Below are 15,484 nucleotides of genomic sequence, written 5' to 3' on the forward strand. Positions count from 1 at the left end.
CAACAATGCAGAGAATTCAGAGATGAGCTGGAGGTCAGATCCCAGCGTGTGTAACCCCCTGCTCACCCAGTCCAGAGGCAAAACGCAAACATACTGAGCCAAGGGGCTACATGCACATAGCAGCCGGTTACTTAGTGAGGTCCTGGGTGGGCTCTTGACAGGATGTGGAGAGGATATTTTCCTCTTGTACAATATAGAACTTCGGTGGTGGCGGGGGGTCACTGTTTAAAAATAAGGGGTCATCTATTTTAGGCAGTAAGGAGGCAAAAACCCCCCCCCCCCCCCCAGAGGTCAAGAGTCTTTCGAACTCTCTTCCTCCAAGAGCAGTTATTTGAATATTTTTAAGGTAGATCGATTCTTGATAACTAATGGGGCGCAAGGACATTAGGGTTGGAAAGGAATGCAGAGTCGACGTTACAATTAGATCAGTCATGATCTTACTAAATGGGGAGCAGATTCCTCCTGCGCCAAATTCATGAATTCCAATGTAGTGGAGCCCCATTTATTTAAATGAGGTTGCCAACTTAAATATATAAGCAACCTGATTGTACTTGTTTACTTAATCTCCATAATTAATTTCCAGAAGGATGATGGTTTGTTTTAAATAACTTTTATTTTTCTACTTATTTAAATGTCTTCAAAGTTTTTAAACCAGTTTAAAGGGTTTAGGTAGTAGTTTGGGGGGAGGGGAGACGGTAGGGGTGGAGAGCAGCACAGACAGCAAACACAAAACTGCAGAGCTTCTCCTTGGGGAGATGTCATCAGCCTCATCTGGGCCAACAGTGGAGCGGGAAGATGTCAAAATCTTGGGTCTTAAGGAAAATGCTGCCTTTTTTCATGATCTTAGGATATCCCAAAGTGCTTTATAGCCAAAGAGATTATTTATTTGAAGTAATTACTGTAACATATGAGACATGGCAAAATCTCTCATACTACATTGTGAAGACTAGAGTAAAGATCTAAATAAAATCCAGGACAGGCTAGAACTTCCCTGATCTGTTATCATTTTATGTCCTCATATGCACCCAAATTTCTTTGCCTTCAGCCTTCTAACACTCCCCTTTCTAAAATTCCCTTTTACCTCTTTATTTTTCAAGACACTTAGAATTTTCATCTATATCTGTTAATAATCTGATTTGCATGCCAAATTTTCTTTGATTGTGTGCACACAAAGTGCTTTGAGGTATTTTACTATCGTGAAAGGGACAAGGGGATTGTTAATGTATCAATGTGACTTGAATTTTTATTTTCTTCACAGCAAGTTTTTATTTATACATCCAAACAAAGATCATTTATCACACTATATACAGATATTACATACAGTGTTTATACACATATTACATAGTTTGTACACAAGAAAAATATACATAAAAAATGTAAACTTTTGTATACAAAAAATACCTTAAACAAATTAAACAAGGACAATAACAAAAGGTGACTAATTTAATTATTAGCTCGCCCTATCGTTTAAAAACAGAAATACAGTACATTCATTGAGTATAAGAAATTTGAGCCACCTCTTCTGTTTCTGTATGCTGAAGCAATTTGTAGGACTGTGTGTTTTTCCACGGGCCGCATTCTTTTGCCATAAAGTCCCTGATACAAACCATTCGTGGAGCTGGGATTATAATGATAATGTGAGCAGATGAGATTTAAAACTGGGCACTTTGTGGCAAATACCAGGTACAGTCAGGGCAGGAAGGTGGAATGGGAATAGTTTTTGGATACACTACTCACTGTGTGAAATATCAGTGATTTTATGGAATCCTCCCTCTCTCCCAGCCAGAACTGCAGAGGGTCCCAGGGGTACTGAGTGCTTTCAAAGAATGTTGCCCTTTTAAATGCATAATAAAACAGACAGAAGAGAGCACGATGCATCAAATGGAACCTGTAATCACCAATCCCTGTTAGCACAAATCATTTGAAATGTAGATCCTTCAGGGAAATGAGGGATCAGCATCATTTTTATAGAATTTTTCCCACCTCATTTTTTTTTGAAAAATAAAAAATACAATTAAGTGCTTTGAGATAATTGAAAGGAGAAGCACATGGAAATCTGCCTGCATCTGTTACTGAGGACCTTCACAAGGTGGCAGGGTGGGAACTGTTCTCAGTCTAATTGGGGTTTGAGAGGCTGCTGACTATTTCCAGCAGTTCCTGTTCGGATTACTTTACCTCAATATTTTGGTTTTGGACTGACTCCTGCACAGGTTCCTGACATCCAAAGGATAGAAGGTGCAGGGAATCTGAAAGTTGCTGTGAAGTTTTAAATTGGAATTTTTAAATGTTTGTCTGATTAGAGCTAATTGGCTGATATCCTGGTAAGGAGATCTGTGTTTTTCTAGGAATGCACCTTAGAAAAATATGGGTTATGGTTTAATAACTCTTATCCAGGCTCCACAGCTCACCTCAAAAGATCTTCTTTATGAAAGTTTACTTTGGGGGTTAGTCATAATTTCCATTTAAAAATTAGAAACACATTAACTGGTGTTTTAATTGATATAGTAAAACTTTTACTGATGCCTTTGTTGCTTGACCAGCTAATCTTAAAAACCACATGTCCAGCATGAGTCACATCCAACTTCTATGCACAGGCTCTCCTTCAGGGACATTACTCTCTATACAGCAGTGAAACTTTACAAAATATGACATAATTTCAAGGGGTCCAGAAGGATTCTTCCTAATTTCATGGAAGAACTCAGTTCTGGACATTTGAATCAGAGGCAGTGGGGCCCGGGATACAAATAGAGGGAGTTCTTTCACCTGTGTTAGAACAGATGGACACACACACACACACACACACACACACACACACACACACACACACACACACACACGAGTGATGACACCATACCTCATTCAAAGGTCAAGACAGGAAGACACACAGCGATATTACAAATAGTGGGTCTCTACCTTAATACAACCCTTCTCCGTAGAATGGGAGCCTTTGCCCCAGGAGTGACATTCAAGCCCTGACAAGACCTCAGATATTTTGGGGTTAGTGGAGTAAAAAGGCTTGAAAAAGAGGTAAAGGTCACACAATCCAGGCCTCTCATAATAAACTTCATACACACATTTCTAGAGTTTGGTTAAATCTACTTCTGTTGTAAGTGAGTTGTAAGTTTTAAAAAAATTATATGCACAACTTTATATAAAATACAACTTGTGTTATTGCCACTACATGCCCTTAAAATCACAAAAACATCACTGGAAGTTTCACGGAGCTGTGCACAAGTATTCCCATACCTGTGACTTATTGAGCAGACAGTATTCCCACCAGGTACAGTGCACGGTTGGGAAAGTGATATAAAATAACACAGGCTACTTGTGCTTCTAACTTGGTCTCTACATCTTATCTATAATAATCTTTGCTGTCTCAGCTTAAGATAGTGAAACAACAAGAGAAGCCGGCAACCATTGTGCCAAAAGTGTGGTACGTCACACGAGAAATCCCACAAGTCTACACATCCATTAAGAAAGAAATCAGCTTCCATGCTCTTGTTCTGTTCCTGCTGCTTTTTTTTAAAAGACCATCTCTGGATGGTAGGCAGCCATTTAGCTCCTGCAAAATTCTAATAAAAGTGGAATTAAAAATATTTCTCTCATTGCTAACTCTCTCTTTCTTTCTCTCCTCCCTGCCTATTTTTTTTTATATATATAAACCTGAGAACATAAGAGGAAAATGTCAGGATGGCTTTATGTTTATGCTCAACGCACAAGCTTAACATACAGACCTTCACCCTTTCCTCCTAATAAAAAATAAGATATTATAAATTTTATATATATATATGTATGAAAATTAAGAATCTATCACTCACCATCACCTGCCTTGAACTTTTTAAAGTTCTAAAAAGGGTTTCATTGAGAAATCAATAAATATACGATTAGAGAAAGCAATGACTCTCACTGTCAATAAAAAGTATAAATTACCAGGTCATCCCTTCCAGGTTATGAACAAAATGAAGATTGCTCTTATGTTGATTATTAAAAGACTGCAATAGTAATAACATAAGCCTGGGGCAGAGTAAGGATGTTAAGCTAATTTTGCTGTCAACTATGCTTGGAAATAACGCTACATTAGGTGACTGGACTGACATGACATTCATAATATGAATTATGAAATTACCCTCCACTCACTGTATTTTGCTGGAGAAATAATTCTACATTTGCTGTGAAACTTTGCTGTAGTTCTAATTACTGCAGTTCATATAGACTCTGTTAAAGTAGACTCTGCTAGAAAATAGATTCTTTTATTGTAAATTCTATTGTCAACCTGCAGGCTGACACATTGTTATTAATATTTATTCTCTTTTGCCATATACATTATAATACCTAAGATAAACAAAATTGTATAGATATTTTGGATAGCGATGTGACCATTCTAACAACCTGCTACTGACACCTGGTCCAAAAGCTGAAAGTATTAAAATAGAAATTTATCAATTGATGATTTACCTTTACTTACTATAAAACATTACAGTTTGTGTTCAATCAGTTCCCTCCTATTCCAGAGCTACAACTTAGAGTTGTCAGAGACAGGTGACAATTGTGAGCCAACCTGTTCACACTAATCTGGGTCCAAATTTGTTCAAATAAAAACACTAGGGCCAGCCAGCCCACAGGGAAGGTAAAGCACACTCAAAACAAATGATGGGTTTATGGTAGTAGTAACTTCTCAGATCAATCAGTACAGAATCAGTACACTAAAAAAATCAGGATATGTTACAGCCACACAATGATGCATATCTCCACGATCAGCTGCTTATTAAATATGGTCAACATTCAATGTATCTGCATTTCTTTTCTTGTACACTGCAGGGTAGAAGTTCCTTTTAAAATGTGAGAGTCTCAATTAGATATTGAGTAAAACTTACCTTGATCTGAAGATAGTTGCCTGATCAGTAATGTGGTGCAGCATGGTTCAAATGCTGAATTGTACTCCTGGGTTGCAGTTCAGCAATGGATTTCCATGCCTATTAAAAGCATTTCTCTTGTTACCAACTTTCGCTCATACTTTTGTTCTGCAAATAGGCTTTTACAAAATTATCATATAGTTTTTGCTCAGATGGCTTGTAAATATTTATGAGTCTTCCACATCTTGATGGAACACCCCTGTTCAGAGATTGTGATGTTGGCTTTGTATGTCTTTGGAAAGTAGACCAAATTACAATCAGAATCAGATTTATTATCACTGACCCCAGTGCTTTCCACATCAACCTTCTTTGTGGTCTCTCTTGGCTGGGTGCAATTTCACGTTTACCCCTTATAAGCCAACACAGATGGAGGACTTTCATCCCACTGAGTTTGGTCTTAAGCCAAGTTGTTAAAGCACACTGTAAAACCAAAATACCTTATAGAGGGGATCTTTATCTGAATGACCTGTGATCCTGTCCTGAAGGTGAAGGGTTACTACCTAACCTCCTGCTCACTATCTACCATCTCTACACTTCATCTAAATGTCAAAGATTTCTTTTCACAAATCTGCTCAATCTGCACTATCAACAAGACTAAAAACAGTTTATGTGCACAAAAACTCATGTCCTTGTGCTTTGACGAGTCTGAGATTATGACAATCATGCTTGGAAAAATAAAAATTGAAAGGAGAAATCACTGCAGAGCCGAGTTCTGTAGTGATAGTCAAGATCCTTTCCAAAGATGGATGGCAAAAATTTATTATCTGACCACTCATGTGTTGACTGAAACTCAGTATGGCTTTCGTCCTATGTAGGTCTTCAATTCACTTCTTTGGGTAACAATGTGCTTGGGTATTCAGTTCCAGCATTTTGTTTTGACTACTGGGATCACCCATTCCATTCCAACATTTGAATGGCCTTGGCATGGACATCAAACTACTCAAACTACTTGCTAATAACTCCAAGCTCGTTGCTTATATTTACAAAAAAATCACTCTAAATTGGCTAAAACTTTATTCTGGGGCTTTCATATCTGGTGGAATAAAACACCGAATGCTCAAAATCATCCAATGTTGTTTTTTTCCTAGCTGTTCAATGCAAAACAATATGTAGCCAAGCTAGGAGCTGGCTTGGTGTAATGTTCTCTGACCCAATGTGTGGTTTTATACTAGAATGCTGGGAGTAAATGGTCCACCTGATGTTTCGCAAGGCTGTACCTGGCACCTTTCAATACAAGGGATAATAATTAGCATCCAAAGGATAAGAATTGGGTGAGTGATGCTACACTACTTATTGGCAGGCATTGTGTATAAAACAACTAGAAGATGCTAATGAGGATGGGTAAGGTAAACATGCAGCAAAATTTAAAGTTTGATCATAATCCTCAACAAAAAGGGAACAGACTGGTAAAACGCAAACTCTGGACTGGTATCAATCCTATTCACCAATATCAAGAATGGTCCTGTCAGTAATTCAGACTTCATTTACAAATTGGGGTGCTGCCTGCTTCTCCGAAGATGGTGGTGGAATGAGCTCACCTATTACTATCCTTGTGACCTGGGACTTCTCCACAGCTCTTTCCACTAAATCATTCCCTGAAACGCCAGACATCAATTCAACCAAAACAGGGAGACAGATGTTAGAGGGGCTTTTGGTGACACCTGGAATCACTTCAGCCACACTACCAATCTAGTTACCTGAAGAAACATTGGGTCTCCCGAGCTTTTGCCAACTCTGCAAGCTGATCATGGAGGTGGGGAGAGCAAACCAGAAGGACCGATTCTTAAAAAGGGAAAATAAGCTCAACTTGATTCAACAAAAGCAATTAGGGCACTAAAGTGGATTCCAGCAGTTACAAATCCAGATAAAAAAAGTGTGTTCCTTAAAAATTGCTATAATTTCCATACTAAATACATTTCAATACAGCAACATTTTTGTTTAAAGCAAGTGAAGTCTACTCATCCTACTCCCTTGCATAAATCTGAAGGCAACAGCACAGTGGTTCACTGCTACAGCATAGCGTGACACACGTGGAACTCTAATCCTCACACTATTACCTCTTACATTAACTGCCATAGGCAAGCATGCCTGTCAGATCAGCCCACGTCTCTTGGATACTGTGGGTAAACCTCTTGCTTGTACAAGCATCAAGGATGTGCACAAGTGCCAGTTGCAGCATCTATCAAAAGATCTCCCCTTCTCTTTTGCACACAGCTTCCAATCTGACAATCCCTGTGCTGGTTGGTAATGTACAAGATGTACATGTACTGAACAAATCAGGGCCCAGATTGCAAATACTGGTACTAACAGTTTCTGCAGTTCACTACCCTCAGAGGCTAAGCTGTAGCAAGCAATCCATTCCAGTGAAGCTGGACAACAAAAAATAGGTATCTCTTTTCTGGTCAAGAAACTAACTGATTGAAAGCAATGAGTGTGGGAGGAAGGACGATGACTTATTAACCAAATCCAGTGTCAGGTAACATCATTAAAATACCCTTATTTCAGTGCAGGAAAAAACAAGTACCGAATATTCCTTCTCTCAGAAGCATGAAATTCAGCCTCCAAGTTAAAGAAACTGAAATGGCAAAGCAACTGTGTGTTGATTTTAATAAAATGATTAAGGATAAGCCAGGGATCTCTCCTTTCTGTTAAGCTACCAGGGAAGGAGTATACAAAACACAATGAGCTATTCTAGAGATCAGGATAAAACAGCATGGAATAATTTAAGATCCTAGTTTATTCAGTAGCTGGAAGAGTGGGACTACTGCCCAAGAACTTCAATTGGGGGTGGGGAGGAGGGTGGGCAGCAGCTTGGTCCCAACACATTGCACAGTTAGCTGATGATCCCAAAAAAAGGCTGCACAGAACTCAGCTTCAAAACACAATTTCAAGCCATAGCTGGGGTTTTCCTAGTCTAGTAGGTGACTCAAAAATCAAGACTGCCCTAATTCTAAAGCTATGTGGCGGTCTAACCAAAGAACCTGGAATTTAATAATATCATAATGGACAGAAAAGCCCAAAAGTAACCTGCACCCAAATACTTGCTCTCATCTTCATCAGGAACAACGTATCCATACTACTCAAAATTAAACTACCCACAATGAAATTTTCCCTGATATACAAAACTGGGGCTGGGGACCAGAGTGGAGAAACACACAGACCAGGGGATAGGATGGAGAAACATGCAGACCAAAGGGTTAGGGTGAAGAAATAGACTGAACAAGGGGGGAGGGCTGGTTAGGCTGGAGAAATGCACAAATACACTCAGAGGGTCAGGGATGGGGAGGTTCACAGACAAGGGGGTCGGGGAGGAAGAAAGATTAGGGAGTGATAAGGCAGATGCGCAGTGATACAGGCTTGTGAGCTGCCTGGAGGAAGTGATCACAGACTGGGGGTAGGGGGCAACGGGAGTCAAACCAGTAGGTTATGGTGAAGAGATGCGCCAACCCGAGTTAGAAGTGGAAGCTTGTGGGTTGTTTATTTTTGTCAGAGTTACTGGAAAGGATTCTGACAAAGTGGTTCTCTGCTTGGGGACCATTATTTAGTTGGATCCTGTCAGTAACTCACTGGATAAATATCACACACACACACACCAGTCCCTCAGCCGTACCTCAAACAAGAATACCTTGTCTAAAGCAAACTGGAATGCAAAACCAGTTAGCCAGAGCTGCAAACGTCATTCTTTTCCGCACCCTCCCTACCTCACAAGCTTCAAGTCGTCCATTCACTTGAGACAGACTGCAGAAAGCCCCCATAATTTGCACCTCCTACTAAGCACCTGGGCTACTTGAAAAGAGCTACTCCCGCACTAACCCAACGGTGAACATTCACTGCTCCCCTCCCTTCTAAGCAAATCTGACACAAAGCATTATTAAACTAGATCGCACCCAAATTAAACCAACAAACAATGAAGCACTCATTATGGCAATCAATTAAGTAAACAACCAATGTATAATTAGAATGCATATTCCATGATGAGAGCATCAGGTTTAACAAAATTTGGGTGTTTATGGGCATCTGTGCAGAAAATTGTCATTGCCTTTCCACAATACATATCTGGCACAGTTCCGTTCCATAATGTGCAGCAAGGTCACCTTTATTAAACAAAAGAAATAACCCTCAACTTGGAATCCTACACACCTTCAAGGTGCATCAGGGATGGCTCCTCATTTCAAATCAAAAGTCCAAGACATTCTGCAAGCAAAGGTTCATTGAAACTCTTCCCTGGTCTTTCAGTCTTTACTTTTTAAGTCAATGGGAAATTCTAAGAGTGCAGGAAATTTACAAGGACACTGTGCTTTGGGAATTGGGTGATGCAGTGTTTAACGGTGGAGCTGCAAAAATTAATTTAGATGTGTTGCGATCAAGGAAGGAGATGGCATTGGAACTTGTAAATAGATACAATGTATATTATATACAATATAAAGAGAGAGAGAGAGTGTGTGTGTGTTTACGCGCAGACACGTGATTAACTTAAAATGTTAAAAATGGGGTAACCCCATTGTAGCATATCATTTGAAAACTCTATAAGAGGCACAAGCATATAGCCCACTGGATATATTTTATACATTTTCAAAGCTTTTAACATAAATAAACTTTCTCTCAAAAAAATCCGACATATTTGGCATTATAGGACACTGGATGCATTGCAGAAAGCAGTGGGTGGCACACTTTAGCTTGCTTAACTTTGTGCCACTTGCATGCCAGTTTATTTTTGCAGGTGTCGAGGCAGTGGAATAAACAACTAAATTCTAGAAGCCAGGGATAAGCACCCCCAGACCGCACATGAATTTGCTGTCGAGAACATCAAAAGTACTAGATCGGTTTGAGAGCAAATTTGGATTCCACGTGCTTTGATGCAGCTAGGGATCTCATGATACCTCAAAAGCCCTGCTTTTAAGGGTCCGAGGAAATGGAAGAAACATATATCCACCCCAAGCAACACTCCATCAATCCTAGAAAAACCCTCACAATCTCTGCTGTCCAATACACAAAGGCTCTTTCACCAGCTAACTAAAATGCAACAAAAGCTTCAGTGAACATTTTATATTGTGATTACGTCTAACCCAGATGCAGCACTTGCGATTTTGGGAAGGATAACTCTGACTGGCCACTCACAGAAATGTACAAATTGGAGCAAAAGTAATTGATGCCTTAATGTCTGTACACCACTAGGAGAAGGGGCAGGCATAAAGAAGGATGCAGAGGAAAGGTGAAGTGGGTTGTTGGAGAATGGTGCAATGCAGAGCTAGATGGCAAGGTAACTCTTATTCATGGCTTTGAGCCTAGGAGTTGGAGCCTCTGCAAATATGGCATTCATAAAACATGCCCTGGTGTCCTTACGGAGTGAAATGATTTGCTTGTTAGTAGTCCATGCACAGAAGACTTTAGACTGAGTTTTAGGACCGCATTTTAACAAATAAATGATAAGTTAGTTCTGCACCTCGCTTGACAATCAAACAGCAAATGTTGTGGCATGTCTGTGCAGAGAACGTGGGCACCTGATCTACAACTTTGTGTGCGCACACTTGTGTGTGTGTGTGTGTGTGTGTGTGTCCGTTTTATTATATAAAAAGCCTCAATGAGCCAAACATCTACCTTGAGTTTGATACTTAACAGTGTGCCATTAATGATTTTATAGATAAGTAATGTCATCATAAAATGTACTAATGTATTTACATAAAAAATATACTCAAACTGAATGTATTAAGCTCTTTTAGCCCTGAAAAGGAAAGGGGCAAAATGTCACCGATCCCCCTTTTTAAAAAGCACACAAGGCCCTAGCAAGGTGGAAAGTCACCTGAACTCATAATGGCTGCTTGGCAAAATATCCAGGTAAGCGATGGCGGTATCTGGTAAAAAGTTGGCAGAAGTCTGGATCCACCTGCCATTTCTGCCAAAGGCAACTGCTGCAGGTGGCCTGGCTGCCGACTTGCTAAAATGCTGCTCACCACAGAGATGCCAATGATAGGGGCAGGGTTCTTGAATGTTAAAGCAGGAAAGAGTATACCAAGTGAACGGGTGTGCAAAAGACATTTGGGTCAGTTGTTCAAAAAATCTTTACAAAAGGCATGTTCTTTTTTTGTTCCTTTTGGAAGGTTGAATGCAACAATAATGAGCATGACACCTCATATTTTGCTCTGTTGACTAATAAGGGTAGGAATCACTGGCATCTCTGCTTGGTCACAAGTTCACGTTCTCGCAAAGTCTGGTTCCCGAAACGTTTTATCCCCTCGACAGCCACGCGGGAAGGCTTTTTGTTTTAAAAGCAATAAAACTGGTTGATAACCTTTAAACTCCAAGACACCACTGGGGAGGGGGAGAGAAATCAGGACAACGTGTCGACCCTCACTTGCAAGGCAGGAGGAAGGTGTGGTCTTGCTTCGCCCGGTGCTCCAGCGTAGACTCACTGCGAGGGGCTGAAGGGAGCCGTGGCATTGTTCGTGCTGGCGGCGGCGGCTGCGGTTACGGAGAAGCCTGTGGGGGGTGCTATCGAGCTGTGTGTGGGCTGAACGTCCTTGGGGATGCCGCTGTGGGAGCCGAGCTGCGGGCCGAAGGCGGCGCTGAACTGCGGCAGCGGCTGCTTGGCCGCCGGGTTGGCGGGCGACACCTCAGGGGGCGAGGAGGGCGCCAGGTTGGCGCCGCCGTTGCCGCCGAAGCCGGCCTGACCCAGGCCGGTGAGGAGGACGGCGTTGCCGGGCGCCGTGGCGCTGGAGAAGGTGGAGGGCGAGTGAGGGGTGGAGAGCGGGGTGGAGAGCGAGGTGGAGAGGAGGCGGCCCTCGGGGCCGGACGCCATCAGGCCGCTGAAGGTGGCCGGGTCGCTCAGGCTGATGGTGCCCCACTGGGGCCGGGAGTTGACGAGCTGAGCCGGCAGGACGTGAGCGGGCAGCAGGGCGGCGACATCGGGCGAGAAGGGCGCGCCGAGGCCGTCGCCGGGGAACGGCGGGGGGCGGGGCGGCGAGCCCACGTGATCGCTGTAGGGCGAGGGCGCGTGCTCGCTGCTGTAGGGCGACGAGCGCGAGTGCTCGCTCCCGCAGCGCGGACGCGACGTCAGCAGCTCCTCCGCCTTGCCCAGTAGCTGGGCCCGGGGCGAAGCGCGGCTGGCGTCGGCCCGCAGCCCGTGGAAGTGGGCCGGCGGGTAGGCCCGCTCGCCCAGGCCGGCTAGGCCCACTGCCGCCTGCGCCTGACTGGCCGGGCTGGGCAGCGCCGAGGGCGGGGGCAGGAGGTTCTCGTCCAGCTCCAGGCTGGAGAAGTTCTCGGTGGACAGGCGCCCGTTCAGCAGGTCTCCCAGTTCGTTGTTGACCGCTCTGCCCAGGGCCGGGATCCCTGCGGCGGCTACGAACACGCCCATCCCTCTGCCCGACAGCTCCTGGTCGCCGTCGCCGTCCGTGTGCGCCAGCTCACCGATGGAACTCAGGCACTCCAGCGAGGCGGCGTACGAGGTGACAGCCTCCAGCGCTCGCTCCAGCTCCTCCGCCTCCTCCGTGGTGGGCAGCAGCTCGCCGTTTTTACCTGGAGGGTGCCAGCAAGAGCAGGAAGAGTGTCACTGTTACAGCCCGAAGGTTATAACCACACAAACATTGTGAAGAGTTTCCCCTGTAAATCCGACCTGCAGAGCAGGTGACATACCCAGCAAGTATTGCTTGCACTGATCAGTGTCCTGCACATTTTGATTAACCCTGCACCACACCCCAGTGCACTACTGTGACAGTGCTGTCCCCCACCAGGATTGTTAATACATTAACATGTACCCACTAGTACTCCACCCCAGTGTTACAGACTCGACTTTGACGTAAAACAGTACCACACAGAACAGGAACAGGCCCTTCAGCCAAAGATGTCTGTGCCGAACACGATGCCTAAATCTCTTCTGCCTGTACATGATCCATATCCCTCCATTCCTTGCATATTCATATACCTAACGGCCTCTTAAACGCCACTATTGTATCTGCTTCCACCACTATCCCTGGCAGCCTATTCCATGCATCTACCACTCTGAAAAAAAACTTGCCCTTTCACCTTAAATGCATGTCCTCTGGTACTTGACATTTCTACCCTGGAAAACAGATTCTGACTGCCTACCCTATCTATACCTCCCATAACTGTATAAACTTCTATCTGGTTGCCCCTCAGCCTCCAACGCTCCAGAGAAAACAGCCCAAGTTTGTCCAACCTCTCCTTATAGCTCATACCCTCTAATCCAGGCACATCCTGGTAAACCTCTTCAGCACCCTTTCAAAGCCTCCACATCCTTCCTGTAATGGTGTGACTGGAATTGTCCACACCAGGGGTGTATCCCAATGTTTTACACTGATCTGTCCACACCAGGAGTGTATCCCAGTGTTATGCACTGACCTGTCCACACTAGCACTGTATCCAAGTGTTATGCACCAACCTGTCTCCACCAGGATTGTACCTAAATTATGGAATAACTAACCTGATGTACTGTGCCATTATTGTGACAGATATGGACCCATCAGTATTATATGCCAGTGTTATACAGTCCCAGACCTGTATTCACCAGCGCTGCACCCATGTTATACAGTAACAAACGTCTGCCCACGAGTACTGTATCCACATTATGAAGCCACAGACTTGTGCCCATCTGACATGCAGCATCCTCATGATCAGCCCTCCTAATAGCTCCTCTTTGATTCAGACACTTAATGGATCATGAGGCAGAGAAATTTTACAAGGTCCAATGTTAAAGCCTAAAAAAATCTGATCTATATTTCACCGCTAAAAATCTCACTGTGCAAACTGTGTTCTGCTATTCCTACATTTAGAACAGCTGTTACATTTCAAAATAAATACTTAATTGACAGTAAAGCACTGTGGAAGATCTCTGTCACGGAAGGTGCAATATTAATGCAAATCTTTCTTTCTATTTTTAGTCTGTTTCCAGCTTGAGGGGTCTTACCCCATGTAATTTGGCAGGAGAGATTTCAGGTTGCTCCTTTGTAAGTAAGATTTTGTGAAGTGGATGTGGGGGCAGGATACCCTTCATTTGGACCTTATGCCCATAACCCACAAACCCACATGGGAAGCAGCTTTCAAGCCTTGCTGGATAAAATAGTGACATGATTGGGACACAACTTTGCTGTTCTACATGTGTCCACATGTTTCTCGATGTCTACATGTGTAGAGCACAGGGATGGGAGAACTCACTGTGATCCATACCATCAAGCTAGTTAGACCCTTGCCTGCACTGTTCCTGCTGGACGGGGGGATGGAGTTTACATCTCATCCCTCCTGGATGAGTTGGGCTGAACTGTATGCTGTATGACTATGACATCTGCCTGTAATGCAAAATTTGAATGTACTGATGTAAGGTGGAGCATATTCCCCTGCAGGGCTTGGAAGCATCACTGAGGTGAAATAAAACATGAAAAGTTGGAGAATGACACTGTTTATCTTTTGGATCAATCAGTATCATTATAACTGATGTTAGAGATAAAATAAGTTTAAAAGTGCAGGGAATTGGGGTGCAGGAAGGAAGAACCCAAAGGAAGGCCTCGATTAGGGTGGAGAACAGGAGAGGTGGCACGGTAGTGTAGCAGTTAGCACAACGCTAGTACAGCACCAGCGACCTGCGTTCAAGTCCCACCGCTGTCTGTAAGGAGTTTGTACGTTCTCCCATGTCTGCGTGGGTTTCCTCCGGGTGCTCCGTTTCCTCCCACATTCCAAAGACATACGGGTTAGGAAGTTGTGGGCATGCTATGCTGGCGACACTTGCGGGGTGCCCCAGAGCACTCTACGTAAAAGATGCATTTCACTGTGTGTTTCAATGTACATGTGACTAATAAATAAATATCTTAAGTTACAAAAGGAGTGTTGAGCCAGTAATGGGGCTGTATTGCCATTCATTTATCAGTGTGTTAAAATCCTGAAACTCTTAATTCAACAACACTTTCACCAAAAGCATTACAGTTAATTCACAAAAGTGACTGAGGAACAACGTCTCAAAGCTAATTAGGAATGGGCAGTAATGCTGTCCTTGTATCCATATTATACAATGGCAGACCTGTACCCACCAATTGTTTAATCATGTTATACAGTGAGATGCTGAGATTCTTGAGTTACCTATACAGGATCCAAGTCTCAATCGAACTTGTATTACAGAACGGTGACCTGATAAGGTAATATCCAAAGGTAGTTTGTTAGGCTTTGTCAGCAGGACTGGCTGGGAGCTTGTTTGGGGATGTGACCCATGGTGCAACTGGAGAGTTTTAAGGACGTTTTGAATGCAGGGAGAAGCAAAGAAGTTCTAGGAACCAACACACAATGTGGAGGATGAGATAACTTTAGTGGGCTCTGATGACTGACAGAGTGATGAGAAGGAATAGATGTGGAACTAGTTGGAGATTGAAGGACAAAGGATGTTAGCTGAGACACAGGAAAAGTGGAAAATGCAGAAGCCCAGACTGGCAGGCACTTGAAGATAAAGAATGTAATTCTGATGGGGTACATTGTGGAAAAGGAAATTAAAAAGGTTAATGGGTATGGAGCAGTCTGTTCATCATTATATGTTATATACCTATACTGATAAGGGTTAAGGTCCCCAGCATAGC

General features: G+C 43.2%; 1 protein-coding gene across 2 annotated transcripts in view; it reads right to left on the reverse strand.

Annotated features, from left to right (window-relative positions):
- Positions 1-1,256: 1,256 nt before the first annotated feature.
- The window catches only part of LOC127570775 (INO80 complex subunit D-like), a 105,620-nt gene continuing 91,392 nt past the window's right edge, over positions 1,257-15,484 (reverse strand). For both annotated transcript variants that reach the window (XM_052016607.1, XM_052016598.1), the window contains exon 10: positions 1,257-12,425. In XM_052016607.1, the coding sequence (XP_051872567.1) occupies positions 11,320-12,425 (1,106 nt within the window). In that variant the 3' untranslated portion in view covers positions 1,257-11,319. The remainder of the gene's footprint in view (positions 12,426-15,484) is intronic.

Source organism: Pristis pectinata, chromosome 1 (genome assembly GCF_009764475.1).
Source record: "Pristis pectinata isolate sPriPec2 chromosome 1, sPriPec2.1.pri, whole genome shotgun sequence".
Taxonomy (NCBI): Eukaryota; Metazoa; Chordata; class Chondrichthyes; order Rhinopristiformes; family Pristidae; genus Pristis; species Pristis pectinata.